General features: G+C 36.5%; 3 protein-coding genes across 3 annotated transcripts; 2 read left to right on the forward strand and 1 right to left on the reverse strand.

Annotated features, from left to right (window-relative positions):
- Positions 1–769: 769 nt before the first annotated feature.
- On the reverse strand, positions 770–2,272 carry LOC120251183 (pathogen-related protein). Its single transcript, XM_039259721.1, has 4 exons — positions 1,893–2,272; positions 1,657–1,789; positions 1,214–1,512; positions 770–1,062 (listed from the first exon to the last, which is right to left on the reverse strand). The coding sequence occupies exons 1-4, from the start codon at positions 2,016–2,018 to the stop codon at positions 871–873; spliced, it is 750 nt and encodes a 249-aa protein (XP_039115655.1). The 5' UTR covers positions 2,019–2,272; the 3' UTR covers positions 770–870.
- Positions 2,273–9,934: 7,662 nt separating this feature from the next.
- LOC120251770 (enoyl-CoA delta isomerase 2, peroxisomal-like) lies at positions 9,935–10,903 on the forward strand. Its single transcript, XM_039260414.1, has one exon. It carries the CDS (start codon positions 9,971–9,973, stop codon positions 10,763–10,765), a length of 795 nt encoding a protein of 264 aa, XP_039116348.1. The 5' UTR covers positions 9,935–9,970; the 3' UTR covers positions 10,766–10,903.
- A 7,689-nt stretch (positions 10,904–18,592) lies between these two features.
- Positions 18,593–20,344, forward strand: LOC120251769 (berberine bridge enzyme-like 15). Its single transcript, XM_039260413.1, has one exon. The coding sequence runs from the start codon at positions 18,616–18,618 to the stop codon at positions 20,200–20,202; it is 1,587 nt and encodes a 528-aa protein (XP_039116347.1). The 5' UTR covers positions 18,593–18,615; the 3' UTR covers positions 20,203–20,344.
- Positions 20,345–22,098: the final 1,754 nt, after the last annotated feature.

Raw genomic sequence — 22,098 nt, forward strand, 5'->3', positions numbered from 1 at the left:
TCTTAATTCATTCTTCATCAATTCCATTCCTTGCAAACAAATGGCACCTAAAATCTACACATACATACTTTTTTTTTTCGGTGTAATACTGGACTTGTTTGGATGAGCTTTTAGAAAATCCAGAAGTTCTTTTTATAAAGTAGACTTCCTGATTTAAAAAGATTGTTTGTATTGACTCTGAAACAAATGTGTCAAAAAAACCCGAAAAATGCATTTTTTTGTAGTGTTTAGCAGTAGCTACCGAAAAAATTGCTTTTTTTAAACTTTTATTTTTACGAACTGCTTTTTACAAAAAAACTAATACAAATATAAAATATAAAAAAATGCTTAACTTACTCTGAAAAAATACTTTTACTGAACTTAAAAAAAATATTTTTTTAAAAAACCAACCCAAACACAGGCTTAATCATGCAAGTGCAACCTCTTGCTCTTCCATGAGCCTCAGCAGTGACGGTTGAGCGTTTTTTTTTTTAATTAAAAAGTAGTGGTGCAACACCAAGTTTCACATCCTGCATACGTATGGTGACAAGCAAACTTCCAAGATGTACCACTTCCCAACACGAAACAATTTTATGTCACTATTTTCAGCTGAAGACTCACATATCCATTTTCTTAATCTTGATCCTTTCCTTGATGTCACACACTTGGCTGGCCAATGCTCCTCTTCTACCAGAATACAGATACAGATTACTACTCTAATTAATGCAACACTTATAAAAAAAAACAGTAAATAAATCACTTGCACATATAAAAACAGAGCTACAAAATATAACAGAAAAGGTCAACATAATGCCATATTTTATAATCCAAAGTTTCAACCAGATATCATACACGAATTTTTTATTCAGACACATAAAAACACCAAAAGATTTAGTCCAATTGCAACTCCCTTCCATCTTTCAGTTGATCTCCTTTGAAGAAAGGACAAGCCTGGAGTTTAGCTGCAGCAGCATCTATGTCACCATGATCATCAGCAACAGCATCACCCTTTAGAAGCCCAGCAAACAGCTCTGCTGGATCATAATAAATCTCAACCTCTTCAGCTCTCAATGATTCATCTACCTGCATTAATCATACATACATATACTAGAATCAAGATACCATCAATTAAGATCAGCAGCCATTTTCTCAACCACTCTTGAGACAAAAGTATAGCGGAAGGGAAAAAAGGGAAAAGTACATAGAAAGTGATATATGGATAGATTAATGCCACCTTTAGAATAGCCACACCAGAGAACTCCACCAATTCTCCAGTTGGAGCATGGCCTTTGAAAGGGCCTTCCATGTAACCCCAGTGCCTGAACTTGAAAACAATCACTGGAGGCCCTGAGTACACACTCAACACCTCCCAAGCAAAGCCTCTTGGAAAAGCAGTCCTGAAAACTTCATGTGATGACTCAAACGTCTCTTTCTCAGTCTTGTAGTACTGGAGCTTCTCTGGCATGGATGTCTTCAACAAAGCGTTGTAGCTCCCAAGCTCTAATGTTTCCTCCCCAGATAACCCTTTCCTTCCTATCCACACACACACATATAAAAAGAACACAAAACACAAGAGTTTAAGTAGAGAAGGGAACCATTGACAAAGTTCAAGACATATATATATATATATATATAAAGAAGAACACAAAACACTAGAGTTTAAGTAGATAAGGGAACCATTGACAAAAAGCTTGAACTTTTGAGGGTTGATGGTCTTGAAGTCATGGATGTTGGTTTTGTGGGAGAGTTCCATCTCCCATGTCTTGATGGCGTTTTGTACAACTTCTTCAAGAGATCCCTTTGGCCATTCCTTGAGTGAAGATAGATTAGTATGCATGAGAGAAATATCAAGCTAGTTCTTGGTGATTTATAAATCATATGCTCATATAAACGAATAAGTTAATGGATTATACCATGGTCCTTTCATCTTCAAAGAGCTTGTTGACAACTTCATAGCCTGGAGGTTCACCATGTCTCCAACTTGTGTTCTTCTCTCCCTCACCATACATGTAAGTCCTATACTTATCCATTGATTCCATGCTTCAAGCTTTCTCTGTCTTTCTCTGTATTGTAGAGTGATGCAGGGTGGGAGCGTGCTGAATGTTATTATATATGCAGATGAAGAAGAAAAAGGAAGCTGGAAACTAAGGCAAGGTATCATTTGGGAATAAAGCTTGGATTGTTTGGAAGCAAATCTATATGACAAGACTTTCCAGGCCTGGCTTGCACTGTAAAATGGATTGGTATTAATTTCAGAGCATTCAAATCAACACACATTGGACCTGGCCGTTTGAAGATCTCTAATTTTGCAGCGTAAAAATCAATATCATTTATATGAATAATAAATGTGAAATATATATATCTTTATTAGGTTTGACTTTTGGGCTCCAGGCCAAATCCATTACCAAAATTAATTAAAAAAAAAAATTAATAAACCACTTCAATTAAAATGAACAAGAATAAAACCGAGCATAAAACATGAAAGTCTACTGCTTAATCATACATCATACATCAAAAATAAGAGTACAGGGAATACAAGAACTGATCGAGAAGAAAAAGCCAAAAGCCATCCTCAAGGCCACCAAAGAATCCTAGCCTGAGCTCTGATCATGAACCTCCTCTGACGGCAGAGATACAACAATCTCCTCCATCCGAGTGCCTATGAACTCCAGATTTCTTCTGATAGTAGAGATATCATCTTCGCACTTCTCTCCACAATAATTGAAGATAACCAAGATAAGATCATCCGGTTAATTTTCAAGAAAATGCAATGCACAAGCAAAATATTGGCATTAAAAATGCAGTCATTTCTGGCAAGCCAAATATTTCAAACAATCGTTTCGCGATCAGATCCCCGAAAGCCCTCCTAGTGCGATGTCAACAGAACCTCCACTGCCCCTAAAGTTGATGCATAGAAGAAGGTGGATCAGGAAGCTGGAAAAGCCTGATAAAGTAATTCTACATATTTTTGGCAAAAGGGCAGTGAAAGAAAAGATGATCGACAGATTCACTTCCAATATGAGAAAGAACACAAGTTGTAGTCGGCAATCTATTGCACCTTCTGTACTCCAGGTTCTCCAAAGTAAGAATTTTGTTTTTCCAAACAAGCCAATTGAAGAGGCTAATTTTTTTTTAGTTTCATTCATTTGCTTAAGTTGGTGATTATTTATAAGGATGCTTATTTATAGCCATTGGATGATGATCCAATTACTAATACTGTTCATCAATATTGTTCACGACCTAGAAATAATAGTTTTATCCTTCAAGGGTTGTAGTGCAGAAGATTTTTTTTAGAAAATTAGTAAGCCATCATAACTCGTGCACTTTTATATCTGTCTGTCTCTTTGACAATCTCTTTAATATGGACACTAATCTTTAAGCTATTATAACTTGTGCATCTTCATATCTGCATGTCTCTTTAATAATCTTTTTAATGGGGGCGCTTCTCACCTATCTTTCTAAAACAATGAAGAGGGAGACAAGAAAATAGATGTAATTTGATAGCATGTGAGTGGTGCACATTGAAATTTTTTTTTTTTAAACAAAAAAAAACTTCAGAAAAAATAGTACCACATACATATGCGTGATTGTTTTCCCTCACGTTGTGTAAGCTGGAATTATTATATATTCATAAGTTATGTTTCATGCTCTTTTCTTTTGGAAATATTTGATGGGCACTGGGTGCGAATTTGGTTTTTATTTATTTATTTTATTTTGATAAAATGACAAGAATTTATTAAAAAAAAAAACAAATGAGAAGGCTTTCATTAAGTAAAAGAAATAATACCTTATGCATTCTCATCTTAGGTTATCAGTTTCACAAAAAGAGTGCAAATTCTTATGATGTGAATACGTTTATTTGAGTTTTGACCTCCAGCTATTTTCTCCCTCCCTAAATGATGTCATATTTGGGTGAAATTACTGACAACTACCGAGACAGAAATTACAAATTTACAGTACACTTTATAAATTATAAGGGTAAATATCTTGAGTGGGTAATGTACTATAGTCAATTTTTATTTTGAGTATCAAACTTCAATTTGTATCATTTCAATCATCCAACTTTAATTTGGTTTCACCTAGCAAATAGTAAAAGATTTTTGAGAGGAATTTGATGATGATGTTACCAAAATTGCCTTGTCAGTAACAATTCATAGTGTCATCTACTGACGCATATATACCACTTCATCAACAATATCAATGTGGTCACCTATTATGCAATTCAATGATGTCCTCTTGTACATAATAGGTGGCAACATAGATATTGTTGATAATGTGACATTTACACGTCAGTAGATGACGTCGTCAATTATTATTGACAAGGCAATTCTAGCAACAACGTTATCAAATTCCTCCAAAAAAACATCTTGGTACCTGTTCAGTGAAATCAAATTGAAGTTGGATAACCAAATTGATACAAATTGAAGTTTGATATTCAAAATGAAATATGACATAGTATAGTACCCACTTAAAATATTTACCCAAATTATAATCAAAAGTTTCAGATAGATATCACACACTAATATTTATTTGATCAGATGCAGTAAAACACAAAAAACAACTGCAATTGCAACTCTGGATTGGAAATAGGAAGGAGAATTAATGAATCCAAAGTTGATTTAGATTCATCTTCCCTTCCGTCTTTCAGTTGATCTCCTTTGAAGAAAGGACAAGCCATGCCATGATCATGATCATCAGTAACAGTACCACCCTTTAGAAGCCCTGCAAACATGTCTCCTGGATCATGATAAACCTTCGCCTCTTCAGCTCTCAATAACTAATCTACCTGCATTACTCATACATACATGCACTAGAATTGAGATACCATCAATTAAGATCAGTTGTCATTTTCTTAACTACTCTTGAGAGGGATATCTTGTCGAGAAATTGAACAACGATCTAAAGAGTAAATCAAAAATATTAACACACAAAAGACACGAGATTTAATGAGGTTCGGCAAAGTATATCTACTTCCTCCGGAGCGGAGCGGCTGTTGATTCTCTTATTAAAAAAATGAATTAGAGTTACATATTACATGAATATATATATAAATCTTACTCAGTATAATTTACCAAAATATCTCTGTACCTTTCCGCGGGAGCCATATACAACAGGATATCATGCAGCAAGGAGACCACAACGTGGAAAAAGATAAAAGGAAAAGGTACATAGAAAGTGATATATGGGCTTATAGATTAATGCCTCCTTCAGAATAGCCACATCAGAGAACTCCACCCATTCTCCAGTTAGGATCAATTTGTTGAGCTAGGAGAATCAATCTGGGAGGCTCTGGAATACACAATGGTGGATGAAAGGAGTCTAGCAAAGTTTGTTGAGGATCTGAATGACAAAATTTTACAGTTTAGTATGTTTTCCTGATCATATAAACATTGAAAATTCTAGGAGAAAATTGTCTGCATTTCTAGTGAATTGAAATTAAAACAAAATGTTTACTTTATTCATTGTTTTACATAACTGATCACAAATACAAAAAGGATTCTCAAAACATTGAAAATTTTTTCAATCCCTTTTGCTAAGTGATTTCTGATCATGACTTCTGATCTTTCATTGTTGTTTGCCAATCCTATACTCAATTCCGATTTACAAACTCTAGATCTCCAGAGAAGTAGCGATGAAAAGGTGGTATTCTCTCGAAGCAGTGATGAGCAAACCCTAGATCTCAAGAGGAGTAACTTTGTCCCATTGGAGAGATGATCTTTCTCTCTATTTTATCCAGTTGGAGAAGATGCCCACGTGGACAAGCTGCTGATTGGGAAAGATGATTCATGAAGTGTTCTGCCACCTGGAGCATGTGACGTGGCTGAATGAGGCTGACTCTGTTTTTCCTGTCGCCACATCAGCATTAAGTCACTGGAATAGTGTGGTGACTACCCGGTGAAAATATTTTAAAAACTGGTGACAATTTTGATGCGTTTTTCAGTCGGGTGACCAAAGTGAAAGTTGACCAAAGTTCAGTGACCACTCAGAAAAATTATCCGAAAAGTTCTCTACATTACTAGTTCAGCAACCAATGAGCTCACAGCCCACTCTTACATTATACAGTCAAAAGATAACTTAAAAAGTAAAGCACACTACTAACCTTCTCATTGGTAACCATTGGATAGCCCAATGGTATGACATCAAAGTGTAAGGGGGAGGTCATGGGTTCAAATCTCTCCTCGATAAGATCGTTCTCATGACCGTACATGTATACTCGTATCATTCGAGTCTAAAGATCTTGCTTTATATTCATAAAAAGGACGACTTGTCGTCTATTATTCAAAAACCTTCTCATTGGTCAATCTTACTCCACTAACTGTGTTCTAATTGGTCCATAACCTTAAACTAGATACGATATTATATTACCATTCAAAACATTATCAAAACACACAGCTTCTTCTCCTGAACTTCAGTGAACGAACCACTCCTCAGCTCCATGCTGCGAATCACGCGCCCATCCCCTTCCTGCATCCATGCCCGAGCGTAGAGTTCCACCATGCCTCCCATGACGAGCTGATGGCCGCGCAGCACCATGCTTCAATTACTGTGCCTGCTCAGTACCAACAAAGTTGAGACTCCTCTTCATTGTGGGATTGGACTTCTCAAGTAATGCTTAATTTTTAAGTGTTAGAAGTTTCATTTATCCAAGCAATAAATATCTAATCAATTTTACAGATAAACACAATATGTGAAAATACTATATATAAAAAAAATAAAATTATTTCTTTGAAGCCAAATGGATCAACTAAACGCTCTAATTATGAGGTTTCCAGGCCCTTGGAGTAACACTGTAAAAGGCACTATTCACTCCTCAAGCGGTTTAAGCTTCTTTGAAGGTGTTCGGCGTATTGGGGATGTTTGAATAATATAGCCTGTAATGATCTTTGCAGCAAACGTACAACATAAGAGTAAGTGGTCTACAGTACAGTTTCTTCAGCTGGGGAAAATTATTTGGATACCCACCACAAATAATATATATATATATATATATATAAACTAAGCATGAAACTATATCTACTCTCTGAATCCCGTCTTTACCCAGTTCTGGGGTTTTATGCATTTATATTTAGGCAAACACAAGATGGTCAAAGTCATTTTTTTTTAATTATTTATTTATTTATTACAAGTGACAAGTCATATTAATCTCTTGTGCATGATTCTGGCACCTTGCTATTGAGCTACACCAATATTAATAGTGGTTTTTTTCATTTTTTTTTTTGTAAGTGTGAACTCTAATCCAGGGATATATACTCAAATAAGAAAAAAAAAATATAAGATAGTAGAAAACACAAGTATTTTAATACCATTTGGAAGGTATATATTAAAAAATATTACAAATAATTGTATTATATATAAGTGTGACTAATAACCTCTTGATTTATTGTTATTGAATAATTTATTTAGAGTGTTTGAGTTCTTATTTAGAAGAATAAATTGAACTTTCTCAAGTGTAGGTATTAATAAAAAACTTACATATATATATATGTGTGTGTGTGTGTTTGTTTTCCCTCATGCACTATGTTAGTTGTACATAAATTCTAATATATGTTCATAAATTATATTTCTTACGTGTCTTTGGGTAAAATTAGTTGGGTATTAGTTAGGCACGAATTTTATGTGTAGTACCGATTGATGTCCTGCTGCAACTGGAAGAAAAGTATGCAATTGGATTTCACATGTGATCTCCGTGTGTTTGTGCAACCATAAAAGTTATTCCATCCGTTCTTTTTTATCTGTCGTGTTAACCGAATCTTACATACCAATAAATTTAGTTATTTCATAAATTTTTATAAAAAATTTATTATCTTTTAAAAATTATTCCTAATTTATATCTTCACATTTTTTATATTTAATTTTAAAAAAATAATTGAATAGAGTGTTAAGGTAATTTTGGAAAAAAATAATAAATGTTTCTTGATGTTAGAAAATAGCAGATAAAAGGTGTATAAACTTTTTGTTTATTCTCAGATACACATGAGAGTCTACCTTAAAAAAAAAAATTCTCAGATACACATGAGAGCCTACCTTAAAAAAAATTTTGGGTCTAGCCCAAATCTAGTAATGGGTTTGGGGTGACCCTTTTTCTTTTTCGAAAGACACAACATTATATACATCGGAATTTGTACAAGGGTTGTGAATTAATCGTACAGTTCACACACCCTCAGCTGTAAATGAAAAATTTGGGCTACTAGTTCATACTCACAACCGGTGTATCGCTAAATTATGAGCTTTTTGATATGATGGAAAATTTTATAAAAGTGTCAAACATCAAAAATGAATGAAAGAGACGATTGAGCAAACATCAATCAATGATAAATTAAGGATCAAATATCAAAATGGTCCATCTATTCAGTGTTTTTCACCATTTTAATCTCTCTAATATAAAATCCACCTTTTTGATCTTCGTATTTACACATTTATGTCCTTTTAGTCCCTCTAATTGACGGATCTATCCTTTTGATCCTTTCAAAAAGTTTTTATAATTGACGGATCTATTTTTTTTGGTCTTTCGAGCTAATAAATTTGAGAGACAAAAAAAGATGAAAAATGTGCAAATACGAGAATCAAAAAGACGGATTTTATATCAGAAGGATTAAGACAGAAAATACAAAATAGAGGGATTATTTTGATATATGCAAATATGAGAACTAAAAAGACGAATTTTATATTAGAGGGACTAAGGCAAAAAATACAAAATAAAAAGACTATTTTGATATTTACACCTAAATAAAAAAAAAAAAAACTGAGTGATTTAGTTTTTATAAATGACTTTTCTCTGCGTATGGTTGGCTGAAATTTGTTGGTACTTGGGTGTTATAATCAATGAATGCACATGAGCCAACTTTGTTATAAACAACCAAACAAGAAAGAGTTGGGATGGCTTGTGAAAAGGACGTGCAAGCTTGGAATACGGGTCATCCAATCTCTCCATTTTATTTATATTTAATGCTCGGCTTATTAGGAAAACTTTATACGGGATGTCAAGAGAGTTTTCATTTCACTTGATCTGAATATTACTTTTTTTTTTTTTCATTTTAAATTTTTTTAATTATTTTTAATTTTTTATTCTCTTATACGCCATAATTTTCATTTTCATTTTATCTTTATAAACTTGTTTTTATTTTATTTTATATTTTTTTTAGATAGGGTGACAAACACCAACTGTTGGTACTTGTATTTATTTTTTATTTTTAATAAAAAATTTATAATATAAAATATTTTCTTTTAAATGTTAATATCATTTAAATCCATTGTTTTAAATTATATATATTTTAAAAATTATTTGTTTTATTCCAATGTTGTATTTTTTTTTTATAAAAAATAACATACTTTAGTATTTATATATAAAAACGTACACAACCACACTAAAACAACTTTGTTTTGTAAATTTTTGTAGAAACAACGTGATTCACATTGTTTTACGTTACATTGTATAAAAATAAAAAATTAAAATAAAATAAAAACAAGTTTATCACGTGATTCATATGTTTCGACATTACTTTGTGAAAAAAGAAAAAAGTGTTCATATATTAAATTATGCCCGTATATTATTCCCAATTACCGCATATTAGACTTGTTAATTGGACAAACATTACTCTAATTTTGTTCCTCTCTTGTGATATTATATGGTAAACAATTGACCCACTCTATTTTTTTTTTTAAAAAATCAATATAAATGGATGAATTTCCAAACAACAATTTTCTTAGAAAATCTCTTCTTTATTGATGTTGCATTGAATAAAATTTTCAACTACAAATTTCTAAAGTCATATTTATTTACAAATTTTTATAATTAAAAATTTAATTTAAAATTTTATATAGATAAAAAAAAAAAAATCAAATCATCTCTCATATAGTCACCTCATATATTTTGTTTATTAAAAAATAAAAAAAAAAACAAATCAAATATTATTTCATCAATTATCAAAAAATAAATTTTATAGTATACGTCAATTTCTTTTTATATATATATATATATATATAAAAGACAATGTATAACCTGATGGCCAAATCAGATCCGTTCATCAGCGACGACCAAACGATGTGCAGTCTAGAGAAGCGCGGTCCGATCTTCGTCCTAACCCTAACCGGCGACGGCGATCACCGCCTCGGCCCCGACGTCATCGCCGCGATCCGCGTCGCCCTCGCCACCGCCCGCAAGGAGGCCCTCTCCACTCCCGACGGCGCAGCTCTCGTCACCACCGCCCAGGGCCGCTTCTTCTCCAACGGCTTCGACCTCGGCTGGGCCAACGCTGCGGGCTCTCCCTCCGCCGCCCGCGCTCGGCTCGAATCCATGGTCTCGCTTTTCGCCCCCGTTGTCGCCGATCTCCTGACCCTGCCGATGCCCACCATCGCGGCCATCACCGGCCACGCCGCCGCAGCGGGGTTTGCGCTGGCGATGAGTCACGATCATGTGCTGATGCGCGAGGATCGAGGGGTCGTGTACATGAGCGAGATGGATCTAGGGTTGCCGTTCCCGGAGTACTTCATGGTGCTGATGAGGTCGAAGATTGTGGATCCGAGGACGCTGAGAGATGTGGCGCTGGGGGCGATGAAGATCGGGGGAAAAGAGGCGAAAGAAAGGGGGATCGTTGATCGGGTGTACCCGGGACCGGAGGAGACGTTGGAGGCGGCGATGAAGCTCGGGGAGCAGCTCGCCGGTAGGGGATGGGTCGGAACCGTCTACGCGGAGACGAGGAGGGCGGCGTTCCCGGAGCTCTGTAAGGCGGTGGTGGGTGTGGATGATGAAGAGAAGGAGAAGGTCATAGCCGCCTCGAAGCTCTGATTGGATGTACAACGTGGCGACTTGTGATTGGCTAATCGTACTTTTTTTTTTAAATTTTTTTTTTTTACATACTCTAGAGGAACTACGATGAGAGAACTGAGAATCATATATGGTAAAAAAAAGGGTGGAGTTTCCATTTATCTTGAATTAAAATAAATATGAAATATGTTTAATATTATTCATATGGAATTTAATTTAATTTTTTTTTTGATAAGGTGGATAAACCACAATTTATTAAAATCAAAAGAGAAGTACATAACTGGAAAAACAAACCAAGAAGACTACAGAGTAAAGTAGTCAGCGGCAAAAAAATGCCGAACAAAGTCCAAAGCAACAGCAAGAAAACAAAGTCACTAGAAGTGGAAGGAACCAAAAGAAGGAACAACTCAAGGGAAAAGAACACCCCGGAAGCAACCCAAGAACATTAGAGATCTGCGATCTCTTCCCTCCCTGGACTCAAGAAACTCAGGACTCCTCTTGATCGTATGAGAAGACTCTTCCGAGGGCTTTTGCCTTTTCCTTTCGGGGAGTCGTAGAAACCCAATTTAAAAACATATGAGAAACTTTAATGATCACAGATAAACAATTAATAAAACAATCATAAAAAATTCTCCTATTACGCTCGAGCCAAATATTCCAAATTAAGGCCCTAGATAAGGTATCCCAGGTTATCTTGTTGTCCCCACTGAGCTTGCTCCGCCATCGACCCAACAAGTCAATTAGGAATGACGGGAGGTCGATTAGAGCAAAAATCTACCTAAAGTGTTCCCAAATTTGAACTGCAAAAGGGCAGTGAATAAAAAGATGCTCCGTAGTTTCAATGTCTGTAAAGCAGAGCATGCAAGTAGCAGTAGGGAGTTTATTACATTTTCGCTTTGCGGATTATCGAGGGTAAGAATTTTTGTTATCCCAAGCTAGCCAAGTAAATGCTGCACCTTTCTCGGGCAAAACCCCTTCCAAATGATTTTGGACATATTACTTCTTACGCCTCCATCAATAAAAAAAAGATAGAAGGACTTGACCGAAAAAGTACCATTCGTAGTACGATTCCAACTTTTACGGTCCTTAGAATAACCAACGAGATTGATTAAAAGATTATCAATGTAAGGATCGATCTCCCTCAACAAATTCATGAGGGTAGGTGCTAAGGCATTCACAGTCCCCTCAGGAGTTGCAGATACAGCAAAAACATCTGGCCACAAATCAATTGGGGCTCGTCCTCCCAACCAGCTATCTAGCCAGAAGAGAGTGGACTTACCATCATGAATAATGTGAGTCAAACATTTCCTAAAGGCTGGTAGGCAGTTTAAGATACCTCCCCAAAAGTAAGATTTAGGTTTAGACTGAATATTGAAGAGGTTCCAGTGTTGGTGATGCTGGTAGAAGTATGTGAATTTAGTCACATTCGCACCACACCAATTTGAATCAGTAATTATCTTCCACCACCACTTACCCAGTAAGGCTAGATTAAATTCCGTGATGTTTAGCACACCCCAACCTCCAAATTCGCGAGGTCTACAAATACGTTTCCAATTGACCAGTCTACATCCGGCTTTGTCAATATCAGGTCCCTTCCACAAGAAGTCACGGCGAATACGATCAATAGCTTTAACTACCCAAGCGGGAAGTTTGTAAATGGACATCCAATAAGTGGGAATGGAGGTGAGAACAGTGTTCAATAGAGTAAGTCTACCTCCGAGGGACAACATCCTAGAGTTCCAAGAAAACAATCTTGAACGAATCCTAGAGATAAGGCATTCCCGATCCCCGGCGATTGGGGCGCTGCACGAGATTGGGATACCCAGGTAGGTCAGAGGAAGTAATCTTGCAGAACAGTTTAAGGTGCTCGAGAGTGACTGGTCCGGAAGAAGTCCAATTTGAGTTGAAAAAAGGCAAGTTTTGTGGAAATTAATAGAAAGCCCAGACATTCCTTCAAACAAATAGAGAATGAGTTTTATGATTCGCAGGTCTTCCACCCCTCCAGCAGTTAAGATAATTAAATCATCAGCATATTGAAGGTGACAAATTTTACCCAAGACGCCAAGGGGAACTCCATAAAGTATACCCGATGAGAGGGCATTGGAGAACATTGTACTTAGGACATCGACTACCAGAACAAACAATAGAGGTGAGAGGGGATCCCCTTGCCTAAGACCTCTTTAGTATCTAACATAGCCATTCTCGGAGCCATTAACCAGAATAAAGGCTTTGGAGGAAAATAACAAGCTTTGAATCCAACCAATCCATCGAACTCCAAAACCCATGGCTTTGAGAAGATCCAAAAGGAAGTCCCAATCCACCATATCGAAAGCTTTAGCAAAGTCCACTTTAAGAATATTGCCAGGTAGCTTCTTGAAGGCTAAAAATAGTCTCCCCAGCTGCTACAATATTATCCAAAATGCATCTACCTGCAATGAAGGCGGATTGTGTTGACTCAATAAGAGAATAAATAACTTTGCTAAGTCTGGTGGCCAAAATTTTCGAGATGATTTTGAGAGAAGAGTTGATGAGGCTAATAGGGCGAAAGTCAGTTGCAAATTCTGGGGACTTGACCTTAGGGATCAGAACAATGTTCGCCCAATTGATACGTTCCAGATTAGCAAAGCCATTAAAAAAATCTTGACAGAGAGCAGTCAAATCATTTTTAATTATAGGCCAGGACTTTTGGAAAAAGAAAATAGGAAAACCGTCTGGCCCAGGGGCCTTATCGGCTACAAGCTCAAAGGTAGCTCTCTTAATTTCGTCTTGAGTGAATGGGGCCTGTAACGCTGTAAGATCAATCATATCCTTATTTAAAAGCAGCCTATCCCAATCAAAATGGAAACGTGAGTGGCTTTTAGTGCCAAATTGGGGACGGAATAAGGAAGTGAAGATTTTCCCAATGTCTCTAGTTTCATTATAAGTGGAATGATTGTGAACAATATGGGAGATGAAATTTCGGTTATGCCGACCGTTTGCCACAGCGTGAAAGAATTTGGTATTGGAATCCCCTTCCTTGAGCCAAGTTATGCGTGAACGTTGGCGCCAGTACACTTCTTCTTGGGCCAGAGAATTGCTAAGGGTTTGCCTCAACTCAGAAACTTTGCTAAGCTCAGCCTCAGAGAGGCTATGAAAATCCTTGATCTCTTCTAAGTTTTCAATTTCATGAAGAATGTTAAGCTTATGTAGCTTGATGGAGCCAAAAGTTGATTTAGCCCACTCACGAAGCTTGGAACGCGTAAAAGCGAGTTTTTTAGTGAGAATGAAAGCCCCACAACCATGTGGGCTCAACTCCTCCCACCAAAATTGAATGAGTTCAGTAAAACCATCAACAGAGCACTAGACTCGATCAAATCTAAAATGGTGTTGTTTAATGGTGTGGTGTCTAGTTGAAAGCTTGATGGGAGTATGATCAGAACCAAATCTGGGGAGACATAACTGGTTAATCATCGGGTAATGGCTTAACCAGTCTTGATTAACAAGAAAGCGATCAAGTCTCACACACGTAGGGTTGACCTGTCCATTAGTCCAGGTGAAAAGCCTACCCGAAGCAGGTGGTTCCGAAAGATTTAAATCACGTTTAAGATATTGGGCTTGTGAGATATCATCTTTGTTAGGGATGCCTTTATTCTTGTCTGAGGTAGAGAAAATGGGAATTTAATTTTCATTTAAAAATTTAAAACCGTATCTCTTTTATTTTTTTGAAGTTGTTTTTTTTTTCACTTTTTCATAAAATAAATAAATAGAAACTGTGAGTTAACTCAATAGAAAGTAAAATATTAAGTACTTGTGTTCGTGATTAAAAGGTTCCGAGTTTAAATTTCTCAAATTACAATGTTTTTATATAAGAAATATAATGTTATGTGTAAATGAATACCTCTCGTTCTCTTATTTAGAATTGTATAGCAAGGGTTATCCCTAGGAGATCAGTTAAGTTACCGAAACTGGTGCATTTTTGTATTCATTTGTACTTCTTTTGTTTTATCATCAATTTTATAAAAAAAATAAAAAAATAAAAAAATAAATAGGTAAAATCACAGGCGGTTTTTTATTTTCAGCTAATCTGAATTTTTACCTTGAGGCGAATAGTTATACTATATTAGTTTTTTTTAGCCTGAAATTAAAACAAATAATTTTATAGTTTATGAGTAAAATAAATAATAAAATTACATTTTAAAATAAATTTATACTATATTAGTTTTTTTTAATATGGATAAATCAGAGAAGACTTGGCCCCTCCTATTATAAGAATAGTTGCTGCAGACGATAATTGTTTCATTTTATTCTTCAAGATTTTTTTAAAATCTCTTCTTCTGCTCTGTCCATTTGTCATTGTGGTGGTGTTTTTATTTAATATGTTTTCCATTTAGCTGCTTTTTTAAACAAATTAGAGTTTATTTCTTGTATTAAAAAAATGTTGTTATGCTCTTAGTTATTTTTAGCAGGTAAAAAGAATTTATTAAACATGAAAAACATGAAGAAACCAATTAGATGGCTTGAACGCTTGATTAACATCACGGTCATATATCTTGTATAGGAATACTAGTTAAAAGCTACATTATTATTTAAAAAAAAAACTAAGAGCAGACCCCAAATAGCCAATGATTTTGATTCATATATACATATGTATGCCAATGTTTCGTTGCTACCCTTGACATTGATTAACTTTTAAGATTAGCATGGGCTAATCTTAGGTTTTTACAATGGGAATAAACATCTATTAGTATTTCTATTACATGTGAGTTAATACCTCGAACGAGCTTGTCAAGGGCCGTGTGCGGGTGAGTTAATGTCTCGAACGCACCCTCACCTCGTGGATGGGTGTGGGGGTGCAACATCACCCATGTGTTAATTCCTCCAACGAGGATTCAACTCTCACTATTCCACTTACCACATGAGGGACCCATATTAGTGTTTCTAATTAACAACTTGAATCAAGTAGCTTTGGTGCTAATTTTAGTTTTTCAATGCGTCTTTTGTTACATAGGAAAGAAAAAACTGTTTAAACTATTTTTTCTGTATTTCACTATCTGAGTTCCTAGCACTGTTGAAAATTTTAACGGAAGTATTGGTAATAAATTGTAAAAATTCTAATTTACATATACGCATACAAATGCATATTTTCATGTACACCTTTCTGTCAAGTCTATGCCGGCTTTTGTGCAGGCGTACAGTAGCCGGCACATTTCTCTAATTATATTGCGCTTGATGTATGCCAGCGTATACATGCCCATATGGCTCCAAAGTTGGGTTATGTAGCCCCCTATGCAGGTGTATGACCTCCTCATAGTCCGTGCACTTCTTTGATGATGTTATGTCATTGTGTGGCTACACACTTGATGCATGCGAGGTTATATTTACCCATATGCATCCCAAGTTGGGTTATGTAGCCTCCTATGCAAGTATATGACCTTTTATATGCCTATACAACTCTTGCAAATGTAAAATTGACACCCTCTTTGTGGTCTAGAATGGGATTATAAACAACAAACCAACTAATATAAACAATCGATGCAAGGCACCAATTTTTAGTATGAAAAATTCTTTAAATTTAAGAAAAAACAACAGACTTTTTAGAGCTACTTGAAATATTTCCACTATATCAACTATAGGGTAACTAAGATTTCTCTCTAACTAACTAGAAGTATATAAACACAATAACATGAATTATCAATAAAAGAGGCTCTCAACAATACAAATACATCGTCATCACATGAGAATTGATAGCAGTGACTTCAATGAAAAATTAAAAATAGATCAAACCGATGAATTATAAGATCTTTTTGCAATTACTCCTGAGTTCCAGATCCACTGACAGCAGCGGCGAGTTGGCGCCCAACTTGACTCAGGAGTAATCTGCTTCTTTCATTCTTGAGCAGGCCTGTGTCTCCTGATGGCTGACTTTGCCGGCTCTAGTTTCTTCCTATCTTTCCTTCTTCTTTGTTATTTTGTTTTTTATGTTCCCTATTCTCCTCATCTCTGGTGAGGATAACAGTTTCCTATTTCGTTTATTTTGTTTGTGGACTTTTCTTACTGTACTTTGTTTTTCCCTATTTCTTTTTTTCTTAATAAATTTATGGTTTATCCACTTTATTTAAAAAAAAAAACAAAACAAAACAAAACAAACTCTAACCTCTTTCTCTTCTTCTTGGATTCTTTTTCTCCCAATTTAATCCACAGTGTTCTTCCCTACTTATACTAGTGAGAGTTTCATCGTATAAGCCTCTTCAATGAAATTCCTCTTTTGCCTTTCCATTACTTGACTTAGTTTTTTTTATATTTTTATTTTTACAAGACGGCTTTAATTATAAAAGCCTCTTCGTTAACCGTTAATTTCCTTTTTTTAAATCTATTTTAATATTTGTTTGGCTATCTTGCAGCTGGGTTGATAATAATATAAAACAAAAAAAACCAATTGATGTGTTTTCGAGTTTTTTTCTCCATTTTATTTTACATTTTTAAATATAATAGGATGGATCCAAAAGTTTTATTAAAAAATGAATTTCTTCTAAAAATCAAACTAAATTCTGTACTAGTTCTGGGCATGCAGATCAATAATTTTATATTATCGAATTATCGAATATGAATAATTATTCCAAAATCTTTGCTGTTAATAAAAACACACCTAATTTATGTTTAAAATAAAATTTTCTTTTCAAGTTTCAAATCTAATCTTAATTCCATCTTAGTTGCAGGTTCTTCTGGGGCCAAGATGGACTCTCCTTTTATGGCTGAACTTGCTGCTATTAACCGCGCGCTCCAAATTTGCAAAGATTTCAATTGGGTTCCAGACCGTGCCTTCTGTGATTGCCCGGGCATCCCTAATCTGCTGAAAAATTATAACCCCTGTGTTGCTTGGCATGTTCACTCTGAATTCACCAACTTGAAACATCTGCTGAAGCACTTTCCCAATGTGCAGTTCAACCTCATTGCTCGTGATGATAATGCTGTGGCTGATGCACTCGCTACTTTTGGAAGATCAAATGTTCAGCTTTCACTCTTCTTCCAGGGCCTGGAGCGTCCGTTCTGGTTGGATGACATCTGCAGGCGTTTCAACCTTTTTTTTCTAATGCTTTTATCTTTTTGCTTTTCTTCTAGCTTTGCTCTTTACTTCAAAAGTTTCAAATCTAGATACAAAGTCACCCACATGAAAGATGAGGGCGGCTTCTCCATATCACTGGGAAAAAAAAAATCTATGTAGTACAAAATTAAGTGCATTGTATCAAGACTCCATTCATCAACGGAACTTTTATTTTACTTTATTTATTTATTTAAAAAAAGATAAACCACATGTTAGAATATGTACACCACTAACAATGGATCATTAGGCTAGTGCATAATTTAGAAATTTGACTGAAAGCCCGCTTTTACAGTTGAAATTTATTTTTATTTTTTTTACTTATTTTTCCTCACTTCTCACGTTCATCCAACCATTAGCTTAGTTCACGATGACGATAACATGCTAACTTAATAAAATATATTTCCCAGTCACTTTTAAACTACCGTTGTGGGGGTGGCATGCTTAGCATGCGCTCTATTCTTTTTTGACAAATTAACTACTTTAGCCGTAGCTTTGCTTATGGTGCAACTATGAAGTAAGCGTGCAAACTCTCCCAAATATGCTCCATCTTCCTTTTCCCTAGTCTTACTGGTTTTGTTAATCTCCATTTCATATAGCTTGAGTGGATTACACATAATCCACCACCACCTCCATCACTAGAGCGTGAAGTGGAGGAAATCAAACAAGCTTATCAAGATTAGCAAACAAGATATACAACAAGCTTGCAAACACACACACACACACATATATATACACATATAGAGTGTATATGAGTTTGTGAGCTGAGAACACAACCTTAAGTAGATTGCCAATGGCAGCAATCTTCACTCTGGTTTTCATTCTATTCCATTCTCTTCATTTAGTCCTCTCTGAAGACACAACTCATGGAGGTTTCATCCAATGCCTAGAAAAGTATTCTCCTCTGCCCATTGACCTTTCAACCCTCATCTACTTCCCCAACACCACCTCTTATTCTTCCCAGCTCCTCTCCTCTATCCAAAACCTAAGGTATGCATCAGCCGCCACCCCAAAACCAGTCCTTATCATCACCCCAAACTGTGAGTTTGAAGTTCAAGCTACAGTGTACTGTTGCAAGGCAAACAACCTTCCACTTAGGATAAGGAGTGGAGGCCATGACTATGAAGGTCTCTCTTATCACTCATTCACCAACGGTCCCTTTGTTCTTCTAGACCTTGCAAAGCTCCGGTCGGTAGACGTGGACGTGGAGGAAGGCACGGCGTGGGTTCAAGTCGGCGCCACCATCGGTGACCTTTATTACAGGATTGGAGAGAAGACATCTACTTATGGTTTCCCGGCCGGGGTATGCGCCACTCTCGGCACTGGCGGGCACTTCAGTGGAGGCGGCATGGGCACCATGGTGAGAAAGTATGGCCTGTCGGCTGACAACATCTTGGATGCTATAATGGTTGATGCTAATGGCTGGCTCTTGGATAGAGAGTCCATGGATGATGATCTCTTCTGGGCTATAAGAGGTGGAGGTGGTGGAAACTTTGGTATCATCCTTGCATGGAAAGTGAAGCTTGTTCCTGTCCCTCCTACTGTCACTGTTGTCACTATCACTAAGAGATCAAAAAAAGAAGCTCTGGATCTCATTCACAAATGGCAAACAATAGCTCCAAAACTCCATGAAAATATATTCATAGAGGCAGTGATACGTATTGTCAAAGCTGCTGGGACTGGAGTGGAGGCTAATTTTAACACCATGTTTCTAGGTGAGTGTAGTGAACTGCTTCATTTGATGGGAGCAAGCTTTCCTGAGTTAGGGGTTAAGGCTAAGGATTGTAAGAAGATGAGTTGGGTTGAGTCTACACTGTATTTTGCTGGGTTTACAAATGGTGAACCATTGGAGACACTGATGGATAGGAAGCTACAACGTAAAGCATTTGTTAAAGCTAAGTCTGACTTTGTAATGAAGCCTGTGAAAAGAGAGGTTTGGGATGATGTTTGGGAGAGGTTTTCTAAGATGGAGCTGGCTTTCATGTCCATGTATCCATATGGAGGGAGGATGGCTGAGATAGAGGAGGATGAAATCCCATTTCCTCATAGAAAAGGGAACTTGTATAACATACAGTATGTTGTACCATGGCAAGATGGAGGGGTTGAGGCTGCTGAAAGGAATATGAATTGGATTAAGAACCTTCATGATATGATGGCTCCTCATGTTTCTAAGAACCCAAGGACTGCTTATGTGAACTTCAGGGATCTGGATTTGGGGAGGAATGAGGATGAAGAGACATGTTATTTGGATGCTAGAGTGTGGGGGAGGAAGTACTTTAAGGGGAATTTCTGGAGGTTGGCTATGGTTAAGGGAGTTGTTGATCCTGATAACTTCTTCAGGAGTGAACAGAGCATTCCACCTCTCGTTCATTGGGCTTGATCTCACACCAAACCTTTATCTTGTTGGTAGTTTGTATTGCCTTTAATATGTGGCGTTGTTGTGTGGTGTCTTTTAATGTTCAAGTGTTCTATTAAACTAACAAAGTTATTGGGATTTTAAATGTTTACTGCTTTTGGTATTAGACGTGTATCTCGGAAAACATCGCCGAACCTATTCGGCCTTTGATCCCCAGCCATTCCGGTGTGAAATATTTTTTTTTTTTTGAAAAAATAGTTAAACCACGTTCATTGAAATGAAAACAGAATTACAAAAGGGGGCCAGGTTCAACAGAACATCCACAAGAAGTGGGAAACAGAACCAAGGCCATACAAAGGGAGAAAGAAAGGGGAAAACTAAAGGACCAAAAGATCCTTTAGGGAACAAAGAGAACAGTAGACACTACTCCTCGCCCGGGGAAGGAGGACGCGACAAAAGGGCTGCTGCGGTGAATCTCTAGCAACCAAGAAATCCAGACTCCTCTTGATTTTAGCCAAAGGGTCATCGAGTTTCGCCTTCTTAGCTTCTGCAGCTTTCGGGGTTGAATTGAAGTTTATTAACCACTTTTTTTTTTTTTTTGAAAGAAGAACCCCAAAGGGGCTAATTTATTGAGAGGAAAACAAGGAATACAGGAAGGAAGAAGCAACTAAGAAAATAGAGCAAAAACAACTTAAAAAACAAAGCCCGCAATAGAGAAGGTCTTCATAATCCAATGTGGAAGTTCACTGCCAAACAAGAAGAGGTTCAATACTTAATAATTAAATCCATGGATTGCAAGAGAGACAGTAGGGTGCATCCAAGAGGCAGGTATATACAGTGAATGCTGGGGGAGTCATGTTTATCCAGTAGGGATCTGATTTCTTTGATCTGTGAGTTGAAGCGCCAAGTGGTAACTTGAGCAGGGTTTTTGAGAGTTGTAGAAGTAGCTGGATTGTTAACACAAATATGATTAATAATGCATTACTTGTCTGCAGCAGCGCGAAGGGCGACACCAAGGGCAAAGAGATCATCTTTAGTTGATTCATCCATTGATTCATCCATTAGTATGACGGAATATGGCCTCACACCAAGTTTTCCAAATGAACCAGGCAGTGGCTGCAATGGTGGAGGAGATTTTCTTGGAATAACAACCATCAGTAAGCTAGGTGCCAGATGCGAAGCCATTTGGGAACTGGATGAGAGTATTGATCTGCATACTAAAGTGAGACCATATCAACTGAGTTTTAGAGCAATAACAAAATAGGTGATCAATGGTTTCCGGTGCCAGGCCATAGAGGATACATGGATTATTAGGACCCAGTCTCATATGATAAAGATAATTATAAGCAGAGAGACGACCATGAAACAAGGTCCAGAGAAAGTGTTTCACTCAAGGGGCTATTAAGGTTCCAAAGTAACCCCCAGCCATTTCAATAATCAAATTGAGTATTAGAGAGGTTCAGATGTTTGTAAACAGATGTGGAAATGTTAAGATGCTTGGTGGTGGGATTCCAACTCCAATGGTTGCAAGAATTATTGTCAATAGTGCTGAGGAGCAAATCCTGTATATTCGTGTTAGAGCCAAAGATGTAATTTAATTGAGATTTATTCTAGTTGTTAGCATGAACCGGATCAGAGATAGAAAAATGGTCAAAATCCACGTTCATATTGATAAAAGTAGGCTTAAGAGCAATAGGGATCCCAAAGCACCAAGGATCCCAATTGAAGGAAGTACTTCTAACATTCACAGAATTGATTCTACAGAACGGTTTGATACGATCAGCAGTTTTGAAAATACTCCGGAAAAATCAGGAACAATTGGCAGGAGCGGAATTTTTCCAAACATTAATGTTGCCATATTTCAATTTCAAAATATCAACCCAGATAGTGTCATCATTGTTTAAGTATTTGAAAACATGT

Source organism: Dioscorea cayenensis, chromosome 20 (genome assembly GCF_009730915.1).
Source record: "Dioscorea cayenensis subsp. rotundata cultivar TDr96_F1 chromosome 20, TDr96_F1_v2_PseudoChromosome.rev07_lg8_w22 25.fasta, whole genome shotgun sequence".
NCBI classification, from domain to species: Eukaryota; Viridiplantae; Streptophyta; class Magnoliopsida; order Dioscoreales; family Dioscoreaceae; genus Dioscorea; species Dioscorea cayenensis.